The sequence below is a fragment of the Monodelphis domestica genome, chromosome 1 (assembly GCF_027887165.1).
Source record: "Monodelphis domestica isolate mMonDom1 chromosome 1, mMonDom1.pri, whole genome shotgun sequence".
NCBI lineage: Eukaryota > Metazoa > Chordata > Mammalia > Didelphimorphia > Didelphidae > Monodelphis > Monodelphis domestica.
This window is the reverse complement of record NC_077227.1, coordinates 741,002,599-741,018,416: the sequence shown is the minus strand read 5'-3', so window position 1 is coordinate 741,018,416 and position 15,818 is coordinate 741,002,599. Positions and strand designations below refer to the sequence as shown.

Here is a 15,818-nt window from a genome sequence, read left to right as displayed (position 1 = left end):
CCAAAGAGAACACAACACAAACATTTCTGGAAATATTCCATATCTCCTTTTCAATTTACCAAAGGAAAAAAAACAAACATGCAAAATCCTAATTTGGTTATCTCTTCTGTCAATGTATACCACATTATGCAAGAAGAATTCTGTTTCTTCCATCCTTTCAAGCTATTATTATAGATCCCTCTTCCTTTTCATAACAAAATCCAAGGAGAAGGAAAGCAGAGAACCATCTACATTTGTAGCTTCCATTTTCTTACCTCCTACATACTTCTCAGCCATTTGCAACTGAAATTCTATCTTCATTAGTGATGAAATTATTTCCCCAAAGGTCACCAATGCTATTAGTATATGTAATAAAAATGTAAAACTTTCAATTCTCCACAAATTCAAGTTGTTATTTTTAATACTGTTTCAACTAGAAATCCTGAAAAATAGAATAAGCACCCTAAGAAAGAAACCTACTCAGTGGGGTTCAGATTGGAGTCTTTTGGTCAAAGCTCTAAGATAACCCATTCCAAGATCCTGCATGATCTCCAAGAAAAGCAAAAGCATAATTGAGTTGTGGCCAGTAGGCCATTCCTTGCAAAACTTACCAAAGCATGATCAGCAACAATGAAGAGTTCAATGTACTTCTTTTCTTTTAGGTATATCTGCATCTTCAGGGTAGATTTAAAGGAAATTGTTAATATGTTCCTTCTTGTCCATAACTCTCGTAGAAATAACACCATTATATTATGGAGTGATCTGTTAATTAATACTTTATAGACAAAGTAAAGGGAGCTGAAAGAGGTATGGCTAAAGAAACAGAGTAATAGTACCAGTACAAATAAATGTAACTTTCTTTATTGACTCTCCCTCTCCCTCTCTTCTATCTCTCTCTGTCTCTCTATCTCTCTCTGTCTTTGTCTTTCTCCTTCTCTCTCTCTCTCCCTCCCTCCCTCTCTTTCTCCCTCCCTCCCTTCCTCCCTCTCTGTCTCTCTGTCTCTGTCTCTCTGTCTCTCTGTCTCTCTGTCTCTCTCTCTGTCTCTCTCTCTCTCTCTCTCTCTCTTTGTCTCTCTCTCTCTGTCTCTCTCTCTTTCTTCATCCCCTTCACCCACTCTTTTAAGGATGGAATTATAAAATTCAATTTTTTCCACTATGAAAGTCAAGATAATCATTTTTTTTACAAAACAAACAAATTTAAAAAATAAAAAAGCTTACTCACTTCTAAACTGAGTCCAGACCTGGAAGCCTGAGTGATGGCCTCTGTTTTAGAAAAGTTATATACCACACAACTCCCATTGGTTCTGTCTTGGGCCTTGTGATCATATTTGAAGATGGCATGCTCTCCCTGATCAGTATGTTCTAGAGGTTCGATGAGATACCTTTGGTCATGTTGCCTGAAGTATCCCCTGTGGGGCATGAGAATGCAAACTATTTCCAGACACTACACCATTTATTTGCTCAGGGATTGTTGACAGGCAACCATATACTTTTCCTAGAGCTTTGACTGCTTTAGCTCAAAGGGACAGATATGTAAAAACATGAGAAGAAAATGTTCAATTGGTGGATGAGAAGGATGTGAGTAGGAAACATGCCCTTCCTATGACATCATACCTCCCAGCCAGGCCAGGATGCTAAAAGTCAGTTTTTTTTTTTTGATGCCACATAGACAAAGGCCTGACTTCCATCACTAATCCTGTATTTTCTCTAGGTACGGGCTAGAGTGACCACAGGGGAAAAGGAAACCCAATATGTCTGGCCCTAATTTCCTGTTGTTCATTGGAGCATATATCTAGAGTTAGAAAGAATTTGGCAGATCATGTAATCTAACCCTATCCTTTTACAGATGAAGAAATTGAGGCTCAGATTGGGTAAATAACTTGCCAAAGGTCAAAGAGGTCATTGTCTAATAGTCTTTCCATCATATCATAGTCTTCTCTTGTCATTGTTTTTAGCATCTTTCCTCTTGAAATCTCTTTAGTAACCTCTGATTCCTAGGTTCTATATGATAAGACAAACCACGTGTAAATTTTGGCCCTCTATGACATTTTTTCTTTTCCCAAAATCAAAGACATCTGATGTTTAAATTCATGTCTTTTAATAAAGAGTCATGAAGTAATATGGTATAATGGAAAGAACACTGCATCAGAAGGGAGTCAGAAGAATTGGGTACAACTCTCAGCTAAATCTCTATTCATGGTTCCTTAGGTGAGTCACTTCCCTTTTCTGCATCTAGGCTTGTTTATAAAACTTTCATATCCCTTCTATTTATGACAATCTTTGATCTCTTGCTGCACAACTTTTGATTTCCTTGAGTTTTTTTTTCAAATTTTACAAAGCCAAGCTGTGCTCATTTTTGTATAGCATCAACTTTTCCCTTTTCACAGATTGGGGCATGAAGGAAGACCAGGAATCATTCGTACAGGGGAACTGTGGTGCCAAGGAGTGACATGTCAATTTTATTTCCCTGGAATATCTATATTTTCCCCAGAATCACAAAAATAGGTCAAAACTATACAACTTCTATAATTCAAGCTAGTTTATTCTAATTGGATACTGAGCATAATCAGACTCATCAGAAGTCAACTAGATCTACTATTCGTTGTCATTTATGTTAAGGGAGTATTGATGATCTGGTGCTTACCTCAAGCCATCACAGGTACTGATGCTAGCAGCAGAGTCCTTTTCATGAAGGATATGTCCTTGGTAATAACAATGATCCTATAGGAGATGGAAGAGAGATACGTCTGTGTGCAAAAATATTATAACAATAATGATCATCAGTTATGTAAGAGCTATGAGGTTTATTTAAGAACTTTAAAAGTATTTAACATGCTATAACATTTGTTCCTCTGAACAACTCCCCTTTTGTAGATAAGAAAACTGAGGCTGAGAAAACTTAAATGAACCCACCAGTCAGGCATCTAGTAAGGTATCTTAGGCAGGATTTGAACTCTCATCTTCTAAATCCAAGGATCTATATCAGGTAGCTGCCCCAAATACATAAAAATATGCATGAATGTGTGCATATACACATACATACACAATATGTTATGCCTGTATATCAATCTAGTCATATAACCATATATATTTACCTAAAAGAATATATTGTCTATGTGTTTTTGTATGGATGTGCCTGTGTGTAGAAATGATGAAGGACTGCCCAAGGAACCCAGTGTTTATAAATAAACACAGGCTGTATAATTGCCAAGTGGTTTTTTGGAAGTAGGAACTGATAATTTGTCTTTAGTTCCACTTCACTAACCATGTGACAAAATAAAAGCTCTTATATTGGCAATAGTTTCCCTGGGCCTCACTTTTATCAATTTGACTATTTCCTGGCCAAGTGGTTTATGGTGAGGGAAGAAAGATAATGCTATAAGGGGAGAGACGTGGGGGTCTTCCTTTATGAGGCTAATATATGGCCTAGGAATAAGGGCTTCTGCTCTTTGTCTCTTTGAGCTTAATTCTGGCAGATTTCACATTGAGGCCATTTAAGTTAGCTATGATGTGATGAGCTTTTAGAAATCAGGAGGAGCCACTGTGAAGCACAGGAATGGAGTCCCAGCTGAGGAATGTATGGAGTCAATTCAACATTTAGCCCCATTCTCCTGTGATGGGACTTCTCTTGATTTTCTTTTATTCACTTTTATTATGCTATTCCTTCTGGAACATATTGGCTAACTACAGCCTGTTTCCTGTTAATATTAACCTCAATTGGCTAAAACCTGATTCATAAAATGGTAATATTAAGGGAACAAGGTTCTTATTTCTGTTCTTGATCTTATTTTTTACATTTCTCAGGTAAGAAACAAAGGGGGAATTTAAACTTCCCTATATGATTTAGCTATTTATTTGTGAAGAGATTCTCCTGACCCTGAGACTTTTGATTATCTTTATGACATGTAAAATCATCTCTCAGTCATTGGATTGTGAATTTTCTAAATGTAGTTTAATCTGTAGCCTGGCTACAAAAGTAACAAATAAACAGATAGTTGAACAAGCAGAGATTATACTGCTTCTAAAAATCTTATTTTCAGAATCAAGCTGACTGTATCATGGAACAACCCATATATATGAAAACTGCAGTAACATAATTTCTCAGCTCCTCCACACTTAGCCCAAAGCAATTCATGCATTTCAGGTCCAAAGTTCTTTCAAGATTCATCTCAAGTCTCACCTCTATGAAATTTTTCTTGGCCACATTTCATCTCAACTCTACTATCATCTAACAATGATAGTAATAATTCTGCTTTTACATGTTGTATAAAACAGACATATTCTTAATTAGCTTTCCGTTTGTGATTAAAATTTCATTAGATCCTAAATTCCAATGTTGAAGACTTTTAAAAGCCATATTGTTCAAGCTCTCTATTTTACAGATGAGGAAACTGTGATGCAATAAAATCAAATTACTTGCTTAAGGTCACACAAGGAATAAAGGTCAGAGATGATGTTATAACTCAGATCACAAGATCACAGATCCAGAACAGTCTAAGGGACATCAGAGTATACATGAGGAAACTAAGGCCCATAAATATTAAGTAACTTGATTAAGGTCATGTTAATAAGCATAAGAAGCAGAGAGGTTGAATCCAAGTCCAATGACTCCAGTATCAGTGTTTTGTTTTGTTTTTTCCCCAAAGTAGGGCTGACTTCCTGGAGATATACACTCCAAAAACCTCTTTTTAAAGATGAGAGCCTGAGGACCTGAGAGGCCTTTATATCAGTAAGTAATAATCATTTAGTCTTTTAGGGTGGTTGTATAGGGTGGGGAGATTGATTGGAGAAAAGATCCTTAAGGTGGGATTGAGAACTGATGATTTAAATTAAAGTCTCTACTGACTACCCAAGTATTAGCAAACAATCATGTTTCTCTGATAATTAACTGCATATTTGTTAAAACTTTGAATATTAAAAGACCTTGTCACATAAAAATTCAATAGAATAGAAGATCCTTCAGGGCAAAGGGCCTTTTTCTCTTCATCCTAGACATTTAACACAGTAGCACCAATTAGGCAGTTAATAAATTCTTGTTGATTAAATAAAATGGGCAATGAAATTCTTATGAATGACCTTTTCAGATGCAGAATTAAATTTTTGTTAGAATAATTTTATTGCCTGAGAAAACCAAATATTGATTCTATATTTTATATTTAAATCTACTTTATAATTGATTCTCTACTGTAATGTTATTCTGCATTATATATAAAATCCCAAGCATTGTCTTTGTCCCTGAGTGAAGAAGTTCTTGAGTTCAAAAGTTCAGTCTTCTTCTCTCATATTTTGATGTCAAAGTTTATTCTTCCTATTGATCAGTTTTAATTAAATAAAACCTCTGAGTTAAGTTTAGAAGTTCAATACTCTCATAAAACACTTTATTTCTAAGGCAATTGTTTTCTCAGCACCACCTGCACATCACCTTGCACCAAGGAAACTTGTCATCCTCCATAATTTCATCTCCTGAAAAACTCCATAACATTTATTTGCTATCCTTAAGATTGTAGAAGCAGATCTGGTTGAACTCTTTTAGCCTTGCCCATTTAGAGTTGTCTTATCTCATTCCTAAGCACTACATTCACTAACTGTGGTCCACAGGTCTCAGGATGCATCAGGGTTCCAAAAATCCATAAAGCATTCATATAAGACAGAGCCTAGTGGTCTTGGTCCCATGTATGGGTATAAATACCTTCCTTTAAAGTAGCCAATTATATTTTACTCACCTCCATAATTATGCCAATTTTATAACAAATTGTATTCTTTCATCACCCACCCTGTCCTGTTCTTTGTTCAGTGCTATCAAAAAAGAGATGCATTTAAAGTTCTTTCTCTTTGACTTAAAACTGAGGCATCCATGCTTGATCAAAGGGTTTGTGCCCTAGAACTTACTATTTGACAAAATACTGCTAGAAAAGTTGGAAAATATTATGGAAAAAATTAGGTTTAGATAAACATCTCATACACTATACCAAGATAAATTCAAAATTGGTAAATGACAAATATAAAGAGTGAAATCATTTCAAGACCAAACAAGAGATAGAGAATAGAATATTGCAAAACATAAAATGAATGACTTTGATTATATCAAATTTAAAAGTTTTTTTTTTACAAACAAAACTAATGCAACCAAAATTAGAAGGAAAACAACAAACTGGGAGAACACTTTTATAACAAAACTCTCTGACAAAAGCTTAATTTCCCAAATATATAAGGAACTAAGTCAAATTTACAAAAATTTACAAAAAAAAAAAATCAAGGCATTCTCCAATCAACAAATGGTCAAAGGACATGAAGAGGCAGTTTTCACATGATAAAATGAAAATTCAATAAGCACATGAAAAAGTGTTCTAAATCTCTCCTGATTAGAGAAATGAAAATTAAAACAAAAAAACAGTACCAGGGGCAGGTGGGTAGCTCAGTGGATTGAAAACCAGGCCTAGAGACAGGAGGTCCTAGGTTCAAATCTGGCCTCAACCACTTCCCAGCTGTGACCCTAGGCAAGTCACTTGACCCCCATTGCCTAGCCCTTACTACTCTTCTGCCTTGGAGCCAATACACAGTATTGACTCCAAGATGGAAGGTAAAGGTTTTTTAAAAAGAAAAAAAAAACAGTACCACTTTACACCTAGCCAACTGGCCAATATAGCAGGAAAGAAAAGTGATGAATGTTAGAGAGGATGTGACAAAATTGGGACATTAAGGCATTGATGGTAGAATTGTAAATTGGTGTGAATCTTGAAGTTTCTCAGACTTGTGAATGTTAAAAAAATCCCCATTGGGACTATTCCCCATTTTAAACAGTGAAGCTACTTAGATCTAAAATGTGAGAACTCTACTTAGATCAGAAATGTGAGACCTCTACTCCATCAGTACTTAAGCCTGCTTTAGGGGGGAAAACTTCTTGGTGAACAATGAAAAGTACTTACACCCATACTTAAGCCATGCCTATTTTTAGAACTAATACAAAGGGGTGCTAAGTACCTATAAAGGTCAGGCAAACTTACATGGGACAAAGAGGTGAGAAACTTACTCAGAGATTCTAACCTACTCAGGTGTGGATTACCAAAAGGATTAGTCTACTCAGGTGTGAATTCAGAATGGGCTGTCCTTTGGAAAACATCTGCTGTGATTGGTAGATATAAGAATTTAGGGGAGGTGACAAAGGAGAAAATGCCCTTTAAAGGGAGATGAAAAGCTCTCACTGAGACAGTCAGCTGGGAAAGGCTGCCTTGAAGGGTCTCTCTCGAGACTCTCTCAGGAACATTTCAGATTGAGGATTGAGCTGGTGGAGGCAACTGAGATGATGCTGGCCTGGTGTCACTAGAATCCTTGCTTGGACAGATCTTGTGGTGAGTAATTAAGGACTGACTGAACTCTCTCTTAAGACTCAGGTCTAGGCCATGTTGGCTTAAGGCCCTTCATACTTATTCCTTTCTTACTCTTTCTCTCCTTTTCTTTAATTCCTCATTTGTATTAATTAAAATCTCTATAAAACCCAGCTATCTTGGGTATATTTGAATAATTTGGAATAATTCCCTGGTGACCACCTTATATTTGATTTAAAAACAAAACACTGTAGTGAAAGCATATTTCCTGTGGTCAAAATTTACTCACCCACTCTTTTATCGATTACAATTTATACCTTCCACTATTTTAATCACTACAGTTTTACAACCTCGTCTATTTTAACTATCACAGTTTATGGCTCTCACTCTTTTAAATGCTACATTGGTCCAACCATTCTGGAGGCCAATTTGGAACTATGCACAAAGGGCTTTAAAAGACTGTCTGCCCTTTGATTCTGCCATACTGCTGTCAGGTTTGTACCCCAAAGAGATTATAAGGAAAAAGACTTGTACAAAAATATTTATAGCTCCTTTCTTTGTGGTGGCAAAACCTGGAAAATGATGATGTGTCCATTGATTGGGGAATGGTTGAACAAATTGTGGTATATGATGGTGATGGAATATTATTGTGCTGAAAGGAATAATAAAGTGGAGGGATTCCATGTGAACTGGAATAATCTCCAGGAACTGATGCTAGTGAAAGAAGCAGAACCAGTAGAGCATTGTACACTGATACTGATACACAGTACACAGATTGTACACAGAGACTGATACATTATGGCACAATTGAATGCAATAGACTTCTCTACAAGCCACAATGCAATGACCCAGGACTATCCAGAGGAACTTAAGAGAAAAACACTAAACAATGCAGAGAAAGAACTGTGTGTACAGAAATGCAGAAGAAAAACACATGATCAATCATGTAGTTCAATATGGGTATGATTAGGTTTTTGGTGTTAAAATATCACTCTACTGTAAATATGAATAACATGGAAATAAGTTTTGAACAATGATACATGGATAACCCAGTGGCTTTGGCAGGGGGAAGGAAAGAGCAGGTGAAAAGGGAATCATGAGTCATGTAACCATGGAAAACTATTGTAAATTTTTTAAAGAAGAAAAGAAAATATAGGTTTGCGTCCTGTAAATAAACTATTATATTGCTCAAAGTAAATGTGCGTCCGTCTACCTTTTTGCAATTTCATTCTTGACATCACCAGAGTTACAAAGCCGGTAAATACCAGAGGTGATATTTTATACCACTCTATGTCTCCTACCATGAGTTTAGGATTTGTGGTAATCTCCTCCCCTCCTTGGGAATAGTGTGTTTCACTGTAGTTTGGGGATACAAGGTCCCTGGAAAGAGAACAAAAAGACAATTACTCATTTTCATAACATCAACAAGAAAGACTTCCATGGGAAAATTTCCATAAATTTTCAATACTTTGTGAAGTCCTTTTCCTTCCCTCCCAGAGAAGATGTTACTTACATAGTTCCTTAAAAGTAATTTAAGAGGACTTATCTTCTCAATAAATGAACATATAATTGACTGGCTGGTTGGATGAATTACATTATTATGGAATCTCAATGAACTACTCTTTAAAATGGGGATAATAATGCATGAATATGAGACAATGGAGAGGCCTAACTTCTAACTCAGGAGAAGAGGAACTAGGAAGTTCTAGAATTGGAAAACTAGTAATAAAACTTATCAGTACTAGAAGACAACTAGAGTGATTCAATTAACAAACTGTTTAAAGATTTTATACTAGTATAGTGATGTGGGGAGTGGAAAACAGGGGACAGATAAAAGGGATATGGAAAGGGTACCACTGATGAGAGATAGCAATGGCATGGGGATGGAATATGAGAGAAAAATGGAGCACAGTTTAACTTTTACATCTGTGTGCCTGAGAGTATGGTAGTACCTGAAAAAGAGGGGTGGGATTAAAAGCAATGAAGGACTACAGAGGGAAGGTTTATCAACATCTACATAGCACAATAGATAGAATATTGGATCTGCAGTCAAGAACTGACTTTCAAATACAATCTTAGAGACTTATTAGCTATGTGATTTTGGGCAAGTCATTTAAACTCTGTCTGCTTTAGCCTTTTATTGATTATTTGGCCTTAGAATGAAGAAGTAAAAGCAATAGTGGTTGGTGGGGGAGAAAATGAGAATTACAAAGATGAAAAATGAGACTTGATGCCAGGAAAAAAAAAACATTATATTAATTAAAGCAGTCCAGAAGTATAATGAGTATAATAGGACCTAGTGGGTTCTCTTCTTTCTTGAAACTACCAAGGTTTTCCAGTATAGTCTGGTCTAATAAAGAGCATAAAATTGGTCAGAGGTAAGTCAGACTAGATAACTTTTATGGTTTCTTGATACTGTGAGATTCTACAAATCTATGAATCAACTATAAAGAACATTTTCCCAAGAGAAAGGAAGATTTGAGACATATCTTTGCCAGATAGACTTGAAGCAAAATTTGGATAATTTCACGTAAGTTTCATTATAATCTCAAATATGATGCAACTCACTCTGTCTTTCTCAAGTGAAGCACCATCTGTTTACCATGAAGAATCATCTCATAAAGAACTTCCACATCATACTTTTCCTGGAAAAAAAAGATGTCATTTGATTAAAATAATTAGGATGATCTTCATCTACTATGTGCTTTACATGTAGTAGGTACTTATTCAATGTTTGTTGAAATTAATTTAATTTTCCTTCTTTCTTTTCTTCCTCTCCTATAACTATACATAGGCCATTTGAAAACAAATATTACTCAAAGATTAGGGAATGAATTCCTCAAGACAGGTATTATAGAGAGGAAGGAGACAGTGAAGACATCTCATTTCATTATAATGAAAAGGAAAAAAAATAACTGATTTGATTGAGAAGGAAAATATTAGAGAATGCACAAGGACAGCAAAGAAGATCCGTGGACAGATGGTAAGGAAAAGAACAGTTGATAGCCTAAGCTACCCCATGCTCATAGTATATCCTGCATATCAGGGGTCCTCACATGGCAAAATACATTTTGATACAGCTTAAATCATCATTCACTTCTTTGACTCTTCCCTTGATGACATATAAAAGATTTGTTTTGTTGCCATTGTTTAAATAAAGGTCATAGTAGTGTTACCATTTCCCCTTACAAACACAGAGTTCACAACGCTCAAAGATAATTATAAGGAGAGGATGGCAAAGCAGGAAAAAGGTGGTGAATTTGTAGTAGAGGACCTAGATTTTAAATCTGAATGTTTCTACTTAACTATCTCTGTCCTTTGTGATCTTGAACAAATCAATTAATCTATTTGGGCCCCAATTTCTTTATTCATAGCAGGCACCCAAATGACTATAAAGGTCTATTCTGTATCCATCAGGGATCATAGTAAATAGAACATGACTTACAGTCAAGAAAACCTGAGTTCAAATTCAGGTCCAGACACTTAATAGATGGGTGACCCTGTGAAAATCATTAACCTCTCTTGACCTCCATTTCCTCATCTGAATCTATTCAATACCATCACTGATAATCCCATAATTAGTTAGTTAATTAGTATTTATTATGTTTTACTTTTATGTCAGGGATTGTACTAAATTCCAGGGATACAATGAAAGATAAAAGAGTCACTGTTCTCAAGGAATACACAGTCTAAAGGGGCAACAACATGAAATCAATTATGTATAAACAAGTTACATACAAAATCAAACTAGCATTGAGAGAGTCAGATAAAAGTTTCATGGAGAAGGTGAGATTTTAGATGGGACCCGAAGGAAGTCTGGAAAGTTCAGAGGTAGAGAAGAAGAGGGAGAGCATCCTAAGCTTCGAGGACAACTACTGAAAATGATCAGAGTCTGGAGATAGAGTACCTTATGAAAGGAATGACAAGGATATCTAATACTTTTATTTTTTACTAGTTAGAGGATATTTTTCAAGATATTGAGTGAAATAGTGTGGCAAAAAAAAAGTTTATTGAAATAACTCCTCCCTTCCCTTTCTTATTATAAAACTGATAGGAACTCTTTCTCACAAAACCATACAATTGAAATAAAAGCAAAAGATATGCCTAGGGAACCTTGATGGAGGGGGAAACATAGGAAAGATGTGTCTGGGTACTCATAGAGAATGACAAAATTGGAAAGTTGGAAAGGATCTCAATGGCCAAATCAAATTCACATCCCAAAGGAATTCCCTATATTATAGATCTGATAAGTGGACATCAAGTCTCTGCTCATGAATATCAATAGAGAGTGAGGACTTCATTCATCCAGGCAGCACATTCCACATTTGGATAGCACTAATTATTGGCACAATTTCCCCTCAAATTCAATATTAATTCTGCTTCTTTACAATTTCTCCCCTTTGCTTTGGTTCTGTCCCCTGAGGTCAAGCAAAGGCAAATACCTTTTTAGCAATTTAAAAATAACCATCATGTCTCCCTAGAGTCTTTTCTTGTCCCAGCTACTTCAGATCATATCATATGCCATGGACTTAAGGCACTTCACCCCCATTCTAGACAATATCAGTCCAGAGAGTGTCCTTCTTAAAGGTCTGTGTCTTTCTTGAAACACAACTCCCCAAACTCAATGAAATATTATGGTCTGATGAGGAAAGAGGACAGAGGCTGATTGAAAAGCCAGAGATGTCCTAAGACTGCCCATGACCCCAATTCAGCTGCAATATCCCCCAATATACTGCTCATTTGTGTTGAACTTACCCTCCTACTAACAGACACATCTATGTGTGAATATCTATGGCCAAGTGAAACATACTCATATAGAGGATAAAAGTGTCTAGGGCATATGTAGGGAGAGCCAGAGCTGCATAGATGCTGATGCCATTACATCATTTTATCATGTTGCTTATTTTTGATGATGCTTCTAGGTCTCTTCCCCATTGGTTTACCATAGTAGATAACCTCAATCTTATGTGACATATTCATCCATGTGGGGTGGTACATGGAATTTACAGGGTCCTGTTCTCAGCCAGACTTGAACAAATATAATTCAATATTTCTCTGTTTCTTCCCTCCTCAGGCCATTAGACATCACCCTGGATCTGAATGGGAGCAGGTGCTAACCAGATCCCATCAAGGGATTGGAGGCCCAAATGAATTGAGTGCAATAAAATGACTCTCTCAACCAAATTGTAGCCAACTCTCCTTTTTCTTTCTTCTCTCCTGGCTCAACACTATCTTTCCTACCTCTAATCCCATCCCCAGTAGCAGTGACTACATAACTTCACTTCACAGTGGTGATAGGTTGCACTCCTCCAGGATCTCTGCCCAGCAGAATGGTCATAGCTCTTCATACGTATTCACATGGCTGAATTGGGCAGTAATCAACAAGAATATGCTTCCAGAAGATAATAGGGTCTTAAAATCTTCTTGTTGTCTTCAGTTGTGTCTGACTCTTTGTGACCCCATTGAAGTTTTCTTGGGAAAGAGACTGAAGTGGTTTGCCACTTCCTTATCCTGCTCATTTTATAGATGGGGAAACTGAGGTAAATAGGGTCAAGTGTTTTCTCCAAGGTCTCACATTTAGTAGTATCTGAGGCCACATTTGCACTCAAGAAGATGAGTCTTCCTGACTTTAGGCCCAACACTCTCTCCATTTTGCTACCCTATTCTTAAAATCAACACTGCTGCTATGCTTTCCATACCCTTAATAGGCCAAGCTGACTTACCCATGTCTCCTAAGAATTTAATGTCCTTGTCATCTCCTCTACCAAAGCCCCTTAGAAATTTTAGGCTATTACACTTCCTTTAAGAGAGAACTCGCCTATCTGTATTCTCTCCCTCAATTAAAGACTACTTTTCCCTTCTATTTAGATCTCTTGGTACTTAGCATAATTCTTGGCAAAAAATTAACTAGTAGGATTTTATTATTAGAAATGACACAAAGAAACATTACTGTCTTCTTGGCTGCTGAGTTTTTTCCTTTTTTGTACTATCACTGAAACCTATAGACGTCTCCACAATTCAACTATGATAGTAGAGACCATTTCCCTTCTATTTGAATACTCTTGGCACAAATTTAGCATCCACCAAATACCTAGCAAGACACAATCCAGTGTCCAGAATGACAAGCCAAGTATAGCTTTCTTTCATGAACCAACAGAAGACAAATTCATGAACTATCAATATAGATCTCAAAATACACTTGATAACTCAGCATATAAACTCTATTAGGACCAGAGAGTCATCACAGACAAAGCTGCTGCCTGCTAACACCAAGGCATAATGCTGAACCATTACAATTTAATGTTAATTGTTTATACATGTTATCATATCAAATGGTCACAACTGACAAAGTTGGCGAAATAGAAAAAAAAATTCTAAATCTAGAGCCCTAGCAGAAAAAAAATCAGGGGGGCAGATGATGGCTCAGTGGATTGAGAGCTAGGCCTAGAGACGGGAGGTCCTGGGTTCAAATCTGACCTCAGACACTTCCCAGCTGTGTGACCCTGGACAAGTCACTTGAACCCCATTGCCTAGCCCTTACCACTCTTCTGCCTTGGAGCCAATACACAGTATTGACTCCAAGTTGGAAGGTAAGGGTTAAAATAAAAAAAAAGAAAAAATCAGAATAATGTGGGAGTCAGATGAGGTACATATTATCCCTATTATTCTAACTGCTCCAGGAATTGTCCCCAAGATGCTCTCACTGAGTTTTAGAAAGATGAGTTCGTGCTGATTCTTTTATTGAAATATAAAATTGTTATTTTATCCCAAGGTGCAATAATCTGAAGAATTTTAAGTAGCCAGAAACAAGAATAATGACTTGTCCTGGAATGTTTTTCTCTGAACCATCATAAAAGAGGAACAAATCCTAACACTAACTCTAAACCGATTACAAGATTAAGGAATTATAGCAAGCAATCACTGTGTTTATCTACCTAATATTCCACAGAACATTAAATAGGAGAATAGTAGCCGAATATTGATTCATCTCTAAGACAATTCTAACCATTAAAGAACATGAGAAGAATGAGATGATAATAATCACATGGCTTCTTCCAGGCAAGATTCATTGAGCATAGAGCTATCAAGGACAAAATAAACTGTGACAAATGTTGAAACTCATTGGCATCCTGAAATCAGATCTCAGTAGAAAGAGCTTATTTAAAGCACTTATGATCTATCAGTCTATTACTTTCAGAGTGAGAAAATGAATCCTAAAACATTTGGAAACCATCTTTTAGAAAATCTGTGTAATATTTTAAAAATATTTTTGATTGATACCTCTTATTTCTACATTAGCTCCATTAGCAAATGTGTTAAACTTCTCCCAGAGAGTCATTCCTTATAAGAAAGAATAGAAAGGAAGAAGCTAGAGAATTATGTCAGCTAAATACTTCTTAACTTGTCTTAGTGATTGTATCATGAAAAATATGGATGAATCTTCAAGGGTAAATCCTACTTTCTACATAGCATAAATGTGTTGTTATTATGAGAGAAAATGAGGCTGAGGGCGGAGGATTGGATCATGGGAACTAAGTGATTGTGAGAAGTCTCTGAGACTTGTTTGATGGAAAGTCATGAATGGAAATGGTGGGGGATGAAGCCAAAGTCTCAGAGAGGTCTTTGTTGCTCAATCTGACAGAATGTTGCCTTCCCCAAGTCAACCTTTGTAACCCTAAATCTGTTCCCACCCATGGGACTCTTCTCAGTGAATAAGACATGGACATCTCTGTTCCTTTGCTCAGGGACCAGTGAAGGCTTTTGTACTAGAAGCAAAAGGCATCTATCCCTCTCAGTAATTCACAAAAGAAACAGTATTCATCCCAGAGTTTTTTTCTGACTGTCCCCATGCCTGGAACATTCTCCCTCCTGTGTTTTGACTACTAATCTCTTTGGCTTCTTTTAAGTCTCAACTGAACCCCACCCTCTACATAAAACCTTCCCCAACTCCCCTCTTAACTCTGGTACCTTCCCCCTTAATTATTTTTTTCATTTTTATCTGTATATAGTTTGCTTTGTGTGTGTATATATATATTTATATATATATATATATATATATATATATATATATATATATGTTTGCATGTTGTCTTCCCCAATAGATTCTAAACTCCTTGAGGGCAGGTCCTGTCTTTTGCCTCTTTCTATCCCCTCAGCATGGTACCCTACACATAGTATGCACTTAATAAATGTCTATTGATTGACTGACTAAAGGGAAGTCAGACCTGTGGGCCATGCTTTTGATTTTCCTCAGTATCTCTTTTATGAAGAACAGGGCGTCTTTGAGGATAAACCACTTCATAGGCTTCTGTCCTGATGCCTTCAATTGCTAAGGGAGAAAAGAAAGAAAACAGTTAACATCAACAGTATCTCCCCAAGGCACATGGGTGGCTAAGTGGGTAGAGATCCAGGCCTAGAGATGGGAGGTCCTGGGTTCAAAGCTGGTCTCAGACACTTCCTAACTGTGTGACCCTGGGCAAGTCACTTAACCCCCATTGCCTAGCCCTTACCACT

The 15,818-nt window shown here is 36.6% G+C and overlaps 1 protein-coding gene across 1 annotated transcript in view; it reads right to left on the bottom strand.

Annotated features, from left to right (window-relative positions):
• Nucleotides 1–15,818, bottom strand: part of ADAM7 (ADAM metallopeptidase domain 7) — a 51,133-nt gene that overhangs the window by 32,839 nt on the left and 2,476 nt on the right. The window contains exons 2-7 of the mRNA XM_016430235.2: nucleotides 15,530–15,633; nucleotides 9,873–9,949; nucleotides 8,606–8,684; nucleotides 2,624–2,700; nucleotides 1,202–1,388; nucleotides 591–653 (exon numbers count right to left, since the gene is read on the bottom strand). Of these exons, the coding sequence (XP_016285721.2) occupies nucleotides 591–653; nucleotides 1,202–1,388; nucleotides 2,624–2,700; nucleotides 8,606–8,684; nucleotides 9,873–9,949; nucleotides 15,530–15,633 (587 nt within the window). The remainder of the gene's footprint in view (nucleotides 1–590; nucleotides 654–1,201; nucleotides 1,389–2,623; nucleotides 2,701–8,605; nucleotides 8,685–9,872; nucleotides 9,950–15,529; nucleotides 15,634–15,818) is intronic.